General features: G+C 37.6%; 1 protein-coding gene across 1 annotated transcript in view; it reads left to right on the top strand.

Moving 5' to 3' along the window:
* Nucleotides 1-10578: 10578 nt before the first annotated feature.
* Nucleotides 10579-16887, top strand: part of LOC103589377 (transcription initiation factor TFIID subunit 3) — a gene marked incomplete at its 5' end in the record, with an annotated part of 51213 nt that continues 44904 nt past the window's right edge. Inside the window, one exon of the mRNA XM_008571330.1 lies at nt 10579-12401. Coding sequence (XP_008569552.1) covers nt 10579-12401 — 1823 coding nt within the window. The remainder of the gene's footprint in view (nt 12402-16887) is intronic.

Raw genomic sequence — 16887 nt, 5'->3', positions numbered from 1 at the left:
GAGTCTCTCCCCTCAAAAGACACTCCAAAGTAGTAGAAAAAAGCAGTTGCTCTGCCAGATGACCCGACATCAATGTAGGGACACTAGAAATACAAAAAAAGAAGAAAATGGAGAACCTCGGGCAACACTGAGTCGCCGCTGTCCTAGCCGTTCTCTCTGAGTCAGTTTGTAATCCTCTCTTCTTTGGTCCTTGGATTTTAGGATGTGCACTTTAAAGTTGCTTTAATAGCTAAAGCAGTTCTCTGTATTCTATAGAAGGAACATAGGAAGAATTTAATGGTAATTTGGAACAACTGTCATATTTCATTGATCCTAAGACATCATCAATTTTAAGGCACACCACTGTTCTATGTACCACTAAGAAACAAAAGCCCACTGCCAATTAGACTATGAAACAATTCTTTGTTATATGAAATATTTCTTTTTAACTGTAGAACAAATTCTTCTTCAAATTCCTTAAATGATTGTTGACTGAAACATCCAAGGGCTGTGGAGTCCAGTGTTCTACCAAGAATAACAGTTCAGTTCACCCGTGAGCAGGCATTGACCACTGCTGCATTACTATTGCCTGTCCAGTAGACGTACGAAGGTACTGTTGATTATAAAACACATCCCACTTTCAGAGCTGCATGTGTTTTTTCATATTTTAACAACTTAGAGTCAATGAAATATGGTAAAATCATTTTTCTCAAATAGTGATGCTGCTGAAGAAAGTTCTTATTATCAGTCTGTGATAGTTGTTTAACAGCTAAAGGTAAATGTGGTTTCTGTCTCAGTGAGGCTTAGTTGGGGAAACAAACAAGAAATGCATTTACAATCAAACAGTTATGACCAGAGAATACTTCTTTGAGAAAACAATATTAAGATTGAGACTTAAAGGGTGAAAGAAAGACAAGCACAGGAATAACTGAGGGAAGAGTGTTCGTAGGGGAGAAGAGCAGGATGTGTGGGCACAAAGACCCTGAGGAAGCAAATACCTCGTTGTGTTCCAGAAATTCTAAGAATGATCATATGGCTCCAGCAGAATGTTCTGTACATGGCTATTTCTTTGAATTAAACTAAAACATTTCCCAATTTGGATTTGGAAAAAATGTCTTGCCAGATGCAGTCACAGTGTGTAGTTCATCAAGCATATTTTTCCTTTTCATGAAATGCTTCTGAAGACTGGAATTACTTTCAAGTAAAATCTTTTATTTTAAATCAGTAGTCCAGAAAAGTACTTGATGTTGATGAATTTATATCCATATAATGGTGTACAGTTGATCCTCATCATGTACACATTCTGCTTTTGCACATTCACCTTCTCACTGACATGTATTTGTAACCCCAGAATCAATAATTGTGGTGCTGTCACAGTCATTTGGGGACACGTGCAAAGTGACAAAAAATTAAGTCACCTGCCATTCACAGTCCCAGCTGAGGTCCAACATGGCAACATCCTGCCTTCTTATTTCAGCTCTCATCCTGTAAACAAATGTTATTTTCACAGTCTATTTAGTAACCATATTTTTTACATTTTTGGACTTTTTGTTGGTGATTCTGTGTTTAAAATGGTCTCCTAGCATAGTGCTAAAGTCCTGTCTAGTGTCCCTAAGCACAGGAATGCTGTGATAAGCCTTACAAAGAAAATATGTGTATTACATAAGCTTCTTTGGGCATGAATTACAGTGCTGTTAGCTGGGAGTTCAATGTTAATGAATCAACAATATATCTTTTTTTTTTTTTTTTTTTTTTTTTTTTTGCAATTTGTGATCCTTAAATCAGATAATTATTTATCATTACACATGTAATCATTTTTTATGGCTCTTTACCAATTTCTTGCTAACCTCCCTCCTTCCCCTTTCCCACTTCTGGTGGCCTCAGTTCCATTCTGTCCTTTTGAAAGTTCAGTGAACTAACCGTATATCCTAAATATATTAAATATTGTCTTTAAACAGAAACACACATAAAACAGGGTTATGTATTGATCAGTTGATGAAAATGTTGTGACCAGAGGTTCACAGGAACCTAACCCTTTATTTCCCCTAGGAGCAATGGTTCAGTATTTGCTAATTCAGTGTTACAGTGACTTTATAGAACCTAATTACTACAAATAACAAAAAGTAACTGTACATGTGTATGTGAATACATAGTTAACATGCTGCCGTGTAGCAAGCACCCCAAAATTTAGTGGTTTAAAACAGCAACTATTAGCTCGCAATTCCATGGTTGGCATTTTGGGTTGGCTCAGCTGTGTGGTTCTTCTGCTGGACATGGCTGGGCTCACTCATACATTTGTGATCAGCTGGTAGTCAGTGGCCTCACTCATCTGGTGCTTTGGCTGGGGCTCTGGGCTATGCACTTCTTACTGTCCAGTAGACTAAACTGGGCTCTTTCACATGGCAGTGGTTGCAAGTTTCCCAAGAGCAGCAACTGGGCAAGCCCCAGTGTTCATAAGCCTCTGCTTATATCACATTTGCCAACTGTGACCTTGGCCAAAGCAAGTCACATCACCACCCAAATTCAAATAAACTGGACTCCGCCTCTTTATGAGAACTGGTAGCCATTGAAGAGCTTACATTCAAGGAAGGGAAGAATTTCTGTTCTTTTTCACAGTCTAACTCATATACGAGGGTACTTCAAAAAAGTACATGGGGGGCCGGCCCGGTGGCGCACTGGATGGTGCGCCGCTTGGGAAGCGCGGCGGCGCTCCCGCCCGAGGGTTCGGATCCCACATACAGACCAGTTCCCGCTCACTGGCTGAGCGAGGCGCGGGAGCAGCACCGAGGGTTGCGGTCCCGTTGCCGGTCCCGGTCCGGTGCGGGCGTGACACTGAGGGTTATGATCCGTTGCCGGACACGGAAAAAGACAAAAAAAAAAAAAAAAAGTACATGGGAAGATTCGTATTATTTTTTAATTCTGTTTTTCCACAAACTTTCTGAAATACCCCCATTTTTAAGTACCAAAGAGGTGGTACTTTCTGTTAACCTGAGTTGTCATGAAAGGAAATTGAAGTTCAGAAAGATTAAGCAACCACATAGCCAATAATTGGCAGAGGCACATTATACACATTTGTATGATTGCAAGGTTTTTGTTCTTTCTCTACTATTTTGCCTTCTAGTAGATGAATGGCAAATTTGCATAACTTGTTTTAATCTTGGGGGTGAAAAGCATTAAGATTAGTTTCATCAGTATGGGAAACAAACAGCTACCATTGTCTGTCTTGGAAAAGAAACTGTCTTCTATGCGTAGTCTGTCTTACTACAGTAGTAAGTTTAAGAAAATCATGATAGTAGTGATTTGTGAATGTATGGTGCTTGATTATAAATTTGATTTGCACAAAGAGCTTATACCCTGGATATGGAATCTTAGTTGTAACAGAATTTATTCTGAAATAGTAAAAGGAAGATGATTAAAATATTAGAGATATTGACATTGTCTGAAGAGATCTACTTGTATTTATTTCATGTAAAAAAAAAAAAAAATCCACAGTATTACCATAGCCGAGCCCTATTATGCTATTGTAATCACAGTTGAACCAAGAAGGGTGATTAACGATAGCAATTTATTGTATCTGAGGAGGAGAGAAAATAGGAGATGTTGTCGTTATCATAAATCATATCATAAATAACCAAAAAGAAGCACTCAGAATGCTTGTGTGGTGTCAGCAGCCAGCCCTTTCAGGCACGTTAGCCCAGGATGTAGCCATAGAAACCCCAAAGTCATATTGTTATCTTTGTCTTGCTGCAGTTATGTGATACAACAGTATTAACATATAGATTAGGCCATTTATAATACTAGGTGTCATTTCAGGTTGGCTTGCTTATATCGCATTTTAGTTTTTTATTGTGCAGAATGTTGGTGAAATAGTGCTTTTTTACAGGTCAATGTGTATATAGGTATTTATAACACATCATCTTCACTTTGCTATTAATTTATTGTGTTATTGATTGGTAGTTCTGTATGAATTGTCGTAGCCTAATTGTTTTGTCTTTGCTAGTAATTTCATTTTTTTAAGTAGGTTTATTTAAAAATACGTACGCATTTATACACATTGAGTTGTGTTTTACAGGTCTAATTTCTGTTACATTATAAACAGGATAATTTAAAAAACATCTTGTGAGGAGACATAGACGGAATTTTTTTAGCCCCATTTAGAACTAAAAATGTCGAAGTGGGTTACTATGTTTTTTGCACCACTGCTCTTCCTTTCTTTCCTAGGATCCAGTGTCTGTCCCTCTCCTCACAGCAGCGTCCCACCTGTCCCTGCTTTTTTAGCCCCATTTAGAACTAAAAATGTCGAAGTGGGTTACTATGTTTTTTGCACCACTGATCTTCCTTTCTTTCCTAGGATCCAGTGTCTGTCCCTCTCCTCACAGCAGCGTCCCACCTGTCCCTGACCCTAACCTTCTGGGCAATACCCTGTGTTCCAAACTCATTTAATCCTCAGCATTCCATCAAATTATTTCACTTATGTTCCATTTTCTCAGTCTTCTCACCTCAAAAAGTACGATAGAGTTGTTCGTTTTTTAGCCTCACTGTCTTAAAAATATTTTGACAGCAACATTTAAAAAATACTGCCTTTATCCAAACACGTAAATCAAGTGGTCAGAATTCTCAGCACTATTGCATGTTGGCCAGTGAGATATTTAGGGGCAGGAATAGCTCTTCCCTGCCCTTTAGATCATTCCATGTACGTGGTCAGCTACACGTAGAGATGGCCCCAACCATAAAAATCTTCAGTTCTTAGAAGAAGGAGGTAAGATACCAATACATACATTTTGCAGATGAGAAAACTTCAGTCTTGGGAGATTAAATGAGCTGTGCCAGGTTGAATTGTGGCTCTGGGAACAGATCCCAGGTGAAATTTCAGGCCAGCTCCCTTCCTAGTCTACAACATTTCCATTTCTTCCCCCATTTCCCTTGATGTGGCTACATATGTACCTTGTGCAGATCCCTGCCCCACCGCTTGAACGAATGGCCACAAAATTTCCTTAAGGACAGGAAATCATGTCTGTCTTATTTGACTTTTTACTCCCAGGATCTAACATCGCGCTTGCCATAATAGCATTCAGGGGGGGACTCAGTTGGTGAATGAATGAAAGAATGTGTATCAGTAGCATCTAGTCACTTCAGGTTACTGGTTACAGTAAATTTATCTAATATCCAGACAAATGGGTTTTTTTAAAAATATGCATTTTAAACAATACTTTCATACTTGTTAAAAAGAGGGAATCTATTATAAACATAGTGGGATTCATAGACTAATAGGAAAATAGTATAGGAAAGTTTGTGTCATCATTGTAGAAATTAGTTTCTGCATGTGTGTTTTCAAAAAATCATGAGAAATATGGCTTTAGATACACTTAAATTTTGGTGAAATATATGCAGATAGCATTTTATTGCCTCTTTATTTAAAGTTTAAACATGCAAGTATATTTTCTGCTTAGTTTGACAACATGCCACTGAATTTTAAAGTTTCATGCATCTGTGCAGTTAATGAGATAAAAAGCTTTCATGCCATGTGCAAACAATTTCCTTTTTTTCCTAATGTCTATGAGCTTTTTAGATTATAGTGTTTCTTTAAAGGCATTTACTATTCTAGTTTAAAAGATATTTTGTTCTAAGTCAATATTTATAGTAGCTTAGCACTGACCTCCCCAAAATCCTTTTGGTGTGTTCAGACCTTATTGCCTTGTTTTGTTTTTGTTCGAGAAGTATGGTAAAGAAGCATGTTTTTCTCATTATTCCTCAGGGGAATGTAGGAAGTGTGGATTATTTATGTCATTAATGAAGGAAAATTGGAATGTAGTTGGTAGTGTCCTGCCTCCACCAACATTTGTGCAGTTATTAAAAGATGGACATTAATACAAATACTTTTTTTTTTAATGTAAATGAAAGAATTTGACAACTGTTCTGCAGCCACACACATGCATTTAAGCTAAGGGAGCTTGATGTCTACAACTTATTCTCAAACAGTCCCCAAAAATTTTAATGTAATTACATAATTATGTATAGTAATTTTATAATTGTGTAATTATATGAGGGTACTTCAAAAAGTTTGTGGAAAAATAGAATTAAAAGATAATATGAAGTTAAAAATTATTTACAATCAAATGTTGACTTGGAATCATTGATTGTTTAAATGAGAAGTTATCTTAGAAAGCACCTCTAGCTCCCAATTTTTCCACACCTGATAAGATATCCTGCTACCAGTTAAATAGCTGTTTTACACTGTTATGTCTAACTGTGATGATGAATTTGTGCTGAGTCATTCATATTATTTCACATTGTTTCCCATTTTTGGCTGATGAAAAAGTATATCAAAATGCAGCAGAATGAAAGTTTCCTTAGTATTGTGATAGTTTGGGGGTTTTTTAAATTGAATTATAGCATTCACATTTTAGTGAATCATATGAAAAATAAGGTTCTTGATAGTTGGCACAAACTTTAGAATGATAGTACTAATAATCGTAACAAACATCATGATTTTTTTCTTTTTACTTTATTTTTTTTTTTACATTCTAAGATGTTGCAGAGCAGTTGGGGGGGAAGGGGGAAAGAGGAGAGGGGAGGGAGATAGGGTGGGAGGAGGTGGAAGGAGGGAGGGCTAATAATCATAACAAATATCATGATTTTAAATAAATTCTCACACCAAGGAAAAACAAACCAAAAGTGATATCACTGTTAATTTTAGCCAAATTTTAACACAAGCAGAAAAGAATTAATTTTGTGATTAATTCCTCAGCATACCTTTAGCAATATAAGCGTTAATACTTGCCTAGAACTAGCTTCTCTTCCATTATCCTTAATAAGTCTCCTCAGCTGCTCTCCACTGCTTGCCTTGCAGGGTAGAGTCATTAGGGGAGATGGCTGCAGAGATATCCAGTTGACCTGTAGATGCTAACTCTTGCACTTGGCTGCTGTTATACGGTTTTATGGAGATTATGGGGAAGAGAGTCATTTTTTGTTTTCAGATCTTCTCAAAACGGATTGTAAGGTTAACTTTATAATGTGTATCTCTATTATTGACTAACCAGCGTTATTATTTAAAAGTTTGAATATTTTCTGACCTCTAATTAGTGATTAATTTCCCCTCTGCTGTCAAGGTAAATCATGATAATATCCCTATCTTCTGGATCAAGGAACTAATGCACTGAAAAGCTGAGGAACTTATTTAAAATCTCACAACTTCTAATTTAAAAAATTGTTTTAAATATCTTCACACTTTTTCTTGTTCTTATTAAAAGTCCAAGGCTTTCTCTTTTGGCAAAGTTTTCCTTGAATGAATTTTTTCTCCCATATTTGTTTGTCACATGTATAGAAGAGTCCTTTTCTCCATTTTGAAACGCTAAAACAGTAGAAAATGAGTTCTTAGTTATTTTGAAATAAAATACTTTAAAATATTTTTCATATCATGGCATCACCCTTTTGACTTTAGAACACAGCTGCTATTATTATGTATGTCTCTATTTATGTTAAAATAGAAAGGGCTTATGATACAAGTATTTTTTCTTACTACTTTTTGCACCTTTTTGTAATAACATATTAAGATCAGGTATCTTGTAATATTAAACTTCTGTTGACCAAATTATTCAGTTTTATAGTAAAACTGTTTCCACAAATGAGTATAGGAAAATGTTACAGCACCTATAAGATATTTTACAGATTACTATTAAATAGTACTCATAATACACATGTACACAAAGAATATTTTATTGCCATTCAACTGTTACCAACCTGAAATGAACCTTTATCAGCAGTAAAGGGTCAGCCATTCAATAGCCATCACATATTTATCTTATTCCAAACTCTTCGAATGTAGAATTAAAACTATTCATGTAATAAAAAAACAGAAACTCATTATGCATAACCATCAACTAAGTCTGCGTTTGAGCAGGCATAAGCTAGATCCACTGTATTTATTTGTTTTTGTTTTATATTTTAAAAATATGTTCACTCAAGTGGAAAACTTTTATACCAGGAGAATGGATTAATAAGCGTGGTATGTTTCTACAACAGCAAAAACAAATGAACTACAGCTACTCACGTCAGCCTAAGTGAAACTCAGACGCATAGTGTTGGGTGAGAAATGCCAGAGAACATATAGTATGATACCACTTATTTAAATTTCAAAAACAAGCCAACCTCATACAAATGTGATAAGACTGTAAAGGAAACAAGGGAATGATAGAAAAAAATCAAGATAGTAGTTACCTGGGGGTTGGAGATAGGAGTAGAGAAAACGGTGAAGTGAATGGGAAAGGAGACCCATGAGTTGGAATGAGGGTTCTGAGGAAGATACCATTAGAGGCAGAGACTAGTGACAAGACTGTCGCAGTCATATGTTGCAGAGATGCTGGGGATTGGGGCTGATAAGACAGCAGCAGTGGGGAAAGCCCATTAAAGGAAACAGTAGAAAACTTGTGTTCACAATTCAGACGTGGAGGGGAGGAAGAGAAAGAAGTAGTCTGGAATGAGTCCCATGTTTCTGACTTGGGAACTGGATGGATTATGGCGTCATTATCAAGGAAAGGTAGCAATAATTATGTCTTAAAGTTGTGTTGTTCTTCATAGTTTGCAAAATGCTTTCCCATACACTACCTCATTCACTCCCTGTCTCTTCACCCTTAATGCTTCTGTCGCGTGGCTTCTGCTATTAGCTTTCATTCTTATTGACCTCTTAAGCATATGACTTTGCTCACTAGGCTTCCTCTTTAAAACTCTTGCCATTGATCTCTTTGACATCTGATCCTCCATGTATTTTTTTAGTTCTTCTTCTTCCTCTTGTCTTTATATATAGGTATTCCTCACAATATCTGCACCTTCTACCTCTTACTTCTCCCTTGCTCATATCATCCATTACTGCAATTTCAGTGATCTCAACAAAGGAAATTCTCTCATACACTCTGTCCAGCTTTCAAAACTTCAGTATTACATGAGTCTACTTCAAAATGTTCATGGAAAAAATAGAAATAAAAGATAATATGAATCTTTCCACAAACATTTTGAAGTACCCGTGTATTTTGAGCTGCCTTCTAGACATCACCAAGTGTTCATCAAACTCTGTGTCTAGGGATTGAGCTAGTAATCATCATCGTCATCTCCTTATTTCCTGTCCCTGTTAATCATGGCATTTATCACTCACCAGGGCCCAAAGCCTTGAATTTTGAGTATTTGAATCCTTTCTCCACTCTTATATCTAATCAAATATCAGATTCTACTCATTCTGTCTTCAAAATATCATTTACTTCCATGGCTTTCTATCCATTACCACTACTCTAGTTCAGACCCTTATTGCCTGTTACCTACATCGTTTCAGTAATTGCTGACATGCCTCCTCCCCTTTAATATCTGTTACCTCCCATCTCCATCTGTAATATATTTTCGTGCCAGTATAATTTCCCCAACACATACCCCAGTCATTTTTCTCCGTTGTCTAAAAGCCTTCACTAGGTCCAAACTACCAGCAGAACAGAGATCCTGTTTTGATTTCTGGAATTCAAAAGTTCTAGGATCTGGATGCAACTTTACTAAACTTTCTTTCTACCGCTTCCCATCATGCACCTTACTTTGCAGACAAATTATTTCCTGGTTCTTATACTCTTCCTGTGTTCCACCTCCATCTCTTCATCTTCTGACCCTTCATCCTGGACTTCACCACTCCAAGTCTCCAAGTATCCCAAACACTATGTAATTACTCATGTCTTCCCCACATGCTTGACACTGCAGTGATCTTTTTCTCCTTTGAACTGCTGTAGCACTTTATCTATCTATGGCACTAATCACTTTCTGTGTCCTAGACATATACATTTCCCCCCACTAACCCTAAACTGTGAGCTCTTTTAGGTCATGATTTATTTCTGATTTATTCCAGTAGCTCAGCCTTTATTGTTGTGCATTATATGCTAAGTTAATGTTTGTAGAAAGAAATAATATGATTTACAACAGTTCAGTCAAGTACAAAGGGAAAGTAACATTAGCCCCTTTTGAAAGGTCAGGAAATAAGCTCAAAGAGGTTAAGACATTCCCTAAGGCCTGTTGCTCTGTACTGCCAGAACTCTACCTGAAACAATTGTTTTTCGAATGTTTAAGCTAAATGCATTCCATTGTACCATACTGCCTCTCCAAGGGGCTCTCATCAACCAAGCCAAATAGCAGACATAAATAGTATATGAATTGTGTCCAAAGAATTAAAATGTGTTATGAAAGTTCTAAAAAAATATGCCTTCTGCCATTTCTGAGGGTAACAGCCATGTCTTGAGTTTTTACAGGGGTGTGTTTGTGTGTGTGTGTGTGTGTGCGCGTGCGCGCGTGTATGTGTGTACACAAAAGGGAGATGGAAAGAGAAAGACAGTATTTACTCGGGTTAGGAAAAGAATTAATTAAGGAAGCAGGAAAAGACAAACTGGAAATATCTGTCAGTCTTAAAAGAATGATGGCACATAAGTTTGGAAGATGCTTGAAAACTTAACTGCTTTACTCTCTTAATACTGTAAATAACTTTCTTTCTTTCCTGGAAATCCTGCCTGAAGCATTGGTTTTTATTTGTTAGGTTTTGTTACATTCTAATAACATGTATTTTTTTCCTTTTACCAGAGGAAGAAGAAGAGCAGGTGCCCACTGATGGGGGCACATCAGCAGAAGCCATGCAGGTTCCCTTGGAAGAAGACGATGAATTGGAGGAGGAGGAAATTATTAATGATGAGAATTTCCTGGGTAAGAGACCGCTGGATAGTCCTGAAGCTGAAGAAATGCCAGCCATGAAGCGACCACGACTGTTAAGCACTAAAGGGGATTCCCTAGATGTGGTATTACTGGAAGCTCGAGAACCACTCAGCTTGATAAACACTCAGAAGATTCCACCAATGCTCTCTCCAGTTCATGTACAGGACAATGCAGACCTAGCACCTCCGTCACCAGAGCCGCCCATGTTGGCTCCAGTTTCAAAATCACAAATGCCAACTGCAAAACCTTTAGAAACTAAGTCATTTACACCTAAAACTAAAACTAAAACTAGTTCTCCAGGACAGAAGACTAAATCACCTAAAACTACTCAGTTGCCAGCCGTGGTCGGAAGTCCTATTCGGTCACCAAAAAGTATATCCAAAGAAAAGAAATCACCTGGACGTTCCAAGAGCCCCAAAAGCCCCAAGAGCCCCAAGGTTATGACTTATATTCCCCAAGTACCTGTCAGACCTGAAACACCAAATAGGACTCCTTCAGCTACGATAAATGAAAAAATTAGTAAAGAGACCATTCAGGTGAAACAAACACAAACACCCCCTGATCCTGGAAAACTGAACAATGAGAATCAGCTGAAAAAGGCTGTTGTAACAGATAAAACAATTGATGACTCTATTGACGCTGTGATTGCACGAGCCTGTGCTGAACGAGAGCCAGATCCTTTTGAATTTTCTTCTGGATCAGAATCCGAAGGAGACATTTTTACCAGCCCTAAGAGAATTTCAGGTTCGGAGTGTGCCACTCCAAAAGCTTCCACTTCCACGAATAACTTCATGAAGTCAGGATCCACTCCTCTGCCTCTTTCAGGTGGGACTTCAAGTTCTGACAACTCATGGACAATGGATGCCTCGATTGATGAGGTTGTACGTAAAGCAAAAATGGGAACGCCTTCAAATATGCCTCCCAGCTTCCCGTATCTCTCTTCCCCTTCAGTTTCTCCTCCCACTCCCGAGCCTCTCCACAAGGTGTATGAGGAGAAATCCAAGCTGCCTTCATCAGTGGAGGTAAAGAAGAAGTTGAAAAAGGAACTGAAGACTAAAATGAAAAAGAAAGAAAAGCAAAGAGATAAGGAGAGGGAGAAAGACAAAAGCAAGGAAAAAAGTAAAGAGAAGGATAAAGTAAAAGAGAAAGAGAGAGAAAAGGAAGCCAGCAAGGAAACCAAGTATCCATGGAAGGAATTTCTTAAAGATGATGATTCAGATCCTTATAGGTTTAAAATAAAAGAATTTGAAGATGTTGATCCAAAAGTGAGATTGAAAGATGGGATCCTGAGGAAGGAAAAAGAGAAGCATAAAGATAAGAAGAAAGATAGAGAAAAAGGCAAAAAAGATAAAGATAAGAAAGAAAAAGTTAAAGATAAAGGCAGAGAAGATAAGATAAAAGCTCCTGCAACCCCACTCGTATTGCCCCCAAAGGAAATGGCTCTGCCCTTATTCAGCCCCAGTGCTGCGGTGAGGGTCCCCTCCATGCTCCCGTCTCTGTCCCCAATGCTTCCAGAAAAACTGTTTGAGGAGAAGGAGAAACCTAAGGAGAAGGAAAGGAAAAAAGACAAAAAGGAGAAGAAGAAAAAGAAAGAGAAAGAGAAGGAAAAGGAGAAGAAAGAGAAGGAAAGGGAGAAAGAGAAGAGAGAGAGAGAGAAGAGAGAGAAAGAAAAGGAGAAACACAAGCATGAAAAAGTAAGCAGTTTATCATTTTCGACACTATCTGAACAAAGTCCTAGTGAAAGATACAGGTAAACAAAGCCAGCTATTATATGTGTATTTCAGATGTAAATCTCCCACAACTTAACTGGAAATACATTCGTAATGAGTTACAAAATTTCAATTCTAAAACCCATAAACTTGCAAGTAAGCACCCTGTGCACTGGAAGATGTTAAAAATTCATAGCCTAAGAGGAATCTAATCACAGACTGTAAACTCTCTATTAACCATACTGAATCTCTGGCAGTTTTAAAAAATCTGTTCACTTAAACAGTGAATAATATTCTTGTTAATTATCAAGTCCACTTTATAGTATTTTGTACCCAAATATTAGATACCTAAAGAAGACAGCCTCCATTTTTCTTTTTTTTTTTTGTCTTTTGTCTTTTTCTGTGTCCGGCAACGGACTGCAACCCTCAGTGTTGCCCCCGTACCGGACCGGGGACCGGCAACAGGATTGCAACCCTCGGTGTTGCTCCCGCGCCTCACTCAGCCAGTGAGCGGGAACCGGTCTGTATGTGGGATCCGAACCCTCGGGCGGGAGCGCCGCTGCGCTTCCCAAGCGGCGCACTATCCAGTGCGCCACCGGGCCGGCCCTGCCTCCATTTTTCTTATAGCATGCATAACCATGGCACTGTTTTAGGAAGATAGCAAGGCCATGGAAGGACTTCTGACTTAGTTTTCTTCTTGGTGAGCCACTTTGGCATGTATTTAAGGTCATGGCTGTGTACAGTACTTTCAGTAGCATCTCTTATTCCTACCATTTTCTGCTTTAATAAGATTAGGACACATTTCTGAGTATCTAAGCCTGAGTATCTAGGCTGATCTGGCAGCCTCGTTGGTGGGCAGAAAGTAATTCCACATAGCAGAAATGTCTTACCATGTCAGTAAATCAGACTTTTCAGAGAGTGTAGCAGAGAAACGGGTAGAGATCCTGCAGCTTTGTAGGAACTAGGACCTTGGTCCTTTTGGTACAGGTTGTGACCTCTGCTCTCAAGGTCCTGCTCTGTAGTCCATGGTTATTTGGATTATAGAGGTTGACTGTTTGATTTGAAAGTTTCTTTTAAACTTTCTGAACAAGTTTCTAAGTATTTATGGTGTCTACCATAGAGTGCTCAAAGACCCTTTCCCTGCCCTCTAGAAGCTGTCCTATTTTGTTTGAGCTTGGTTATAAAATAATACCCAGCAGTTTTTTCCATATAATGAAATGTGATGTATATGACCTACAGCAGATCATTACCAATAATTTTGCAATATTTTTAACTTCAGACTTATCTGGAAAAATTAGTTTAGCTGACAGCAGTGATGGCAGCTCTAATATTTTTCTGCCTTACTTTATTCTTTCTTCGTCCTCCTTGACTATTCTAAACTATAAAGTAGAATGAAAAGCCCAATATCAATAACTAAACATCAGCAAGTTAACAAGACAAAGAAATCCAACTCTTATTTCCATTTTAAAAGTCATTTTATGATTATATTATTATGTTATTTTTGTAGAGTGCTTGTCAGGTTTTAAAGCACTTCCACACACCATTTTCCCCCTCCTAACATACCTGTAGCATAGGTATTATTATCAACGTTTATGGATGAGAAACTGAGCCTGAGAGAAGGTCAAGACATTCACCTAGCAGAAGCCAAGTCTCTTATACTGCAGATATACTTCACCTTTTGAAATTTTATTGCTAGAGATGTTGCCTGACAGCAATTAGTCATTCATCCATCATGTACCTGATAATTTGGCAGCTGAGCCCTCAGGAAATCGGACAGGGGATTCTGTCACCAGTGTAACTTTGGAAAGTCAGTGGAGTGGTTTCCATAGCTGTTATGAATTCGGTGAAGCTTGTCAAGTTAGGTTGGTAAGAGCAGTCCGTGCCTTTCCTCACCATCGACCTGACTTTGGGGAAGCATAGTCCCTCAGCCTGTCCTGGTGGGAGGCAAAGGCTCAGTTAGTCGTAGCACAGATTACAAGTCCTTGAATCAGTTTTGATGGATTATGGATCAGGTAAATGATGAAAGGTAAAAATGTATAAAAATAAGCTCTCTTATGAGACCTTCAAAAATAATCAATCATATTGTTTGTAGAGTAAGACCTGAGTTCAAATCTTGATTTTGGTGAAATTGGGCAAGTTACTTATTCAATCAGATAACAGGCAAGATATGTTCAGCACCATAACTGACACACACATAAATGCTCAGTAAGTGGAAAAGGGGTTGGTGAGTGTGATTATTTCATGTTGAATCAACTTGTGAAATGTAGAAACCTAGAATTTGCTACTTCATGGTATCAGACTAGCTCATCTATTTAGTATGGGTGAGTCAACTATTGTTACAGTTTTTAAAAATTATTTCTACTTCCTTGACATTCTTTTAAATTTAAGCCCTTTATGCAAATAGGAAAGGATAAAGGCTAGTGCAACCCATGGAAATGCCATTGACAAGGAATAGAAGGGATATTAACGTAAACACTAAGACTTCTCTTTTTTCAATCCTACTAATCCCCCCAAGTATGAAGCCCTATAAGTGAAAGTATACCTGAAATGGGGTTACATGCGGTCTAAGAATCTTCTTACATATCCACAGAAGTAAGGCACTAATAGTAAGTAACAATGAGGCATATCTAAACTGCCCCAAGAAAATGTCTTCAGTCAAAAGAAGGGAGGTCACAGTCTCATTCTCCCTTCTTATCATCCCAACCAACTCATAGAAGCAACTCTGACTGACGTTGACCCAGATCAGCAAGCAAGAGTATATTTTTAATTAAAAAAAAAAAAAATAGAATAACCCCTCACATTATTTTACCTACTTATAATGTTTTTACTAGCGTTATCCACTTTTATCAATACCAAGAACCAATAAAGATATGTTTATTAAACAGGACTTTGTATAGTAGATAGAAGGAGCTTTAGGCTTTGGAATCCAGAGGACCTAGGGTAAAATCCAGACAAGTTTTTAGCTTCTTTAATCCTATTTCATCTTTAAAGTGGAAATAATGGTAACAACACTAAAAACAACAAAACACCAACAGTTAACATTGAGTAATTACTATGTGTTAAACGCCATGCTAAGCACATTGTATAAGTTTAATTCCTTATCACAACCCTCTAAGATAGTTACTGTAATTATTATCACTTTAAGATGAGAAACTGAGGCTTAGATTAATAAACTTGCCCAATATCACACACCTCGTAAGTGATCGAATGGGAGCCAGAACTGATATTCCTAACCACCACACTTTCCTATGTTAAGTTAAAAATCAGGTAGGTTAAATAACATACGCAAGGTATCTGGGTTAGTGACACACTATCAGGAAGTCAAATCACTTTTCTACTAGCAGTGATAATCAAAAGAATGGTGGTTTATGAACAGCTTTTAGTTCTCTTTGTGGGCAGGTAAATACACTATAGTAAAGATTAGAAGTCTGGGGCTGGCTGGTGGCTCACTTGGTTAGAACATGGTGTTGATAACCCCAATGTCAAGGGCTCGTATCCCTGTACTGGCCAGCCACCAAAAAAAAAAAAAAATGATTTAGGAGTCTGGCCTGTCACTTATTTAAAATAGAACCAAACTTTTTATGAAAGACATGTTAAGAGCAATTATGTTGACCAGTTGCAAATATAGCCATAATAACTTTTGCAGTGATAAGCCTAATAGTACATTTCAGAGCAATTTAGATTTTTTATTAAAATTTTTGTTTTTGTATGTGTCAGCATGACATTATCTTAAACCATGAATCTTTGGTATTTAGATGAATGTACAGGACTACTTTAATTAAAATTTCGTCTTGATATTGTGTTTTTTGGAGGGAGAATCATTATGAAAAATAAATACATCTTGTTATTTATGTTAATGAAGTTGGACAGTTGTACCTATAATCTTAAGTGGAAGGTAAGCCAGAATCCATCTGTCAAGTATGTTTCCATATTTGAATACACTCTTATTTGAATCTGACCTGGAAAAGCACAGTAGTTTCACCCAAAAAAATGATGATGTCACCATCTGTAGATAAATAGGTCTACTGCTGGTCCCCAGAGGGTACAGGCTTTGGCAGTCCCCTGGGAATGCCAGCTCTGCTACTTCCTCTGTATTCTCCAACCTCTCTGAACCTCTCAGGCCCTCTGCTTCCTTCCTTTTGTCTCCTTCCTCCTGTTTAATACCAGGAAGAGACAGCATCATTTTAAAGTATAGCTTACTTCTGCTTAAAAATAGTAGTTTCATACTATCTCTAAGAATATTTTGGCTAAAAAGGCCTTTTCTTCTACCTTCTCATGGAAAATACTAAGTGAAGACTTGTTTGTGATATTTAATCAAGGTGAATATATGACTATGACAATTCAGAATTTTCTTACAGATGACCGATAATGTTGATAATCAACCCATGGATAATCAAGAGTTGTTTGTAATGGAAAGCCCATCACTTCTATAAAGGATTCTTAACATTTTTATCCTGTTGATTGATGAATT

This window comes from Galeopterus variegatus, unplaced genomic scaffold (genome assembly GCF_000696425.1).
Source record: "Galeopterus variegatus unplaced genomic scaffold, G_variegatus-3.0.2 Scaffold680, whole genome shotgun sequence".
Lineage (NCBI taxonomy): Eukaryota > Metazoa > Chordata > Mammalia > Dermoptera > Cynocephalidae > Galeopterus > Galeopterus variegatus.
Note: the sequence above shows the minus strand (reverse complement) of the source record. Positions and strands in the feature narration are given on the sequence as shown.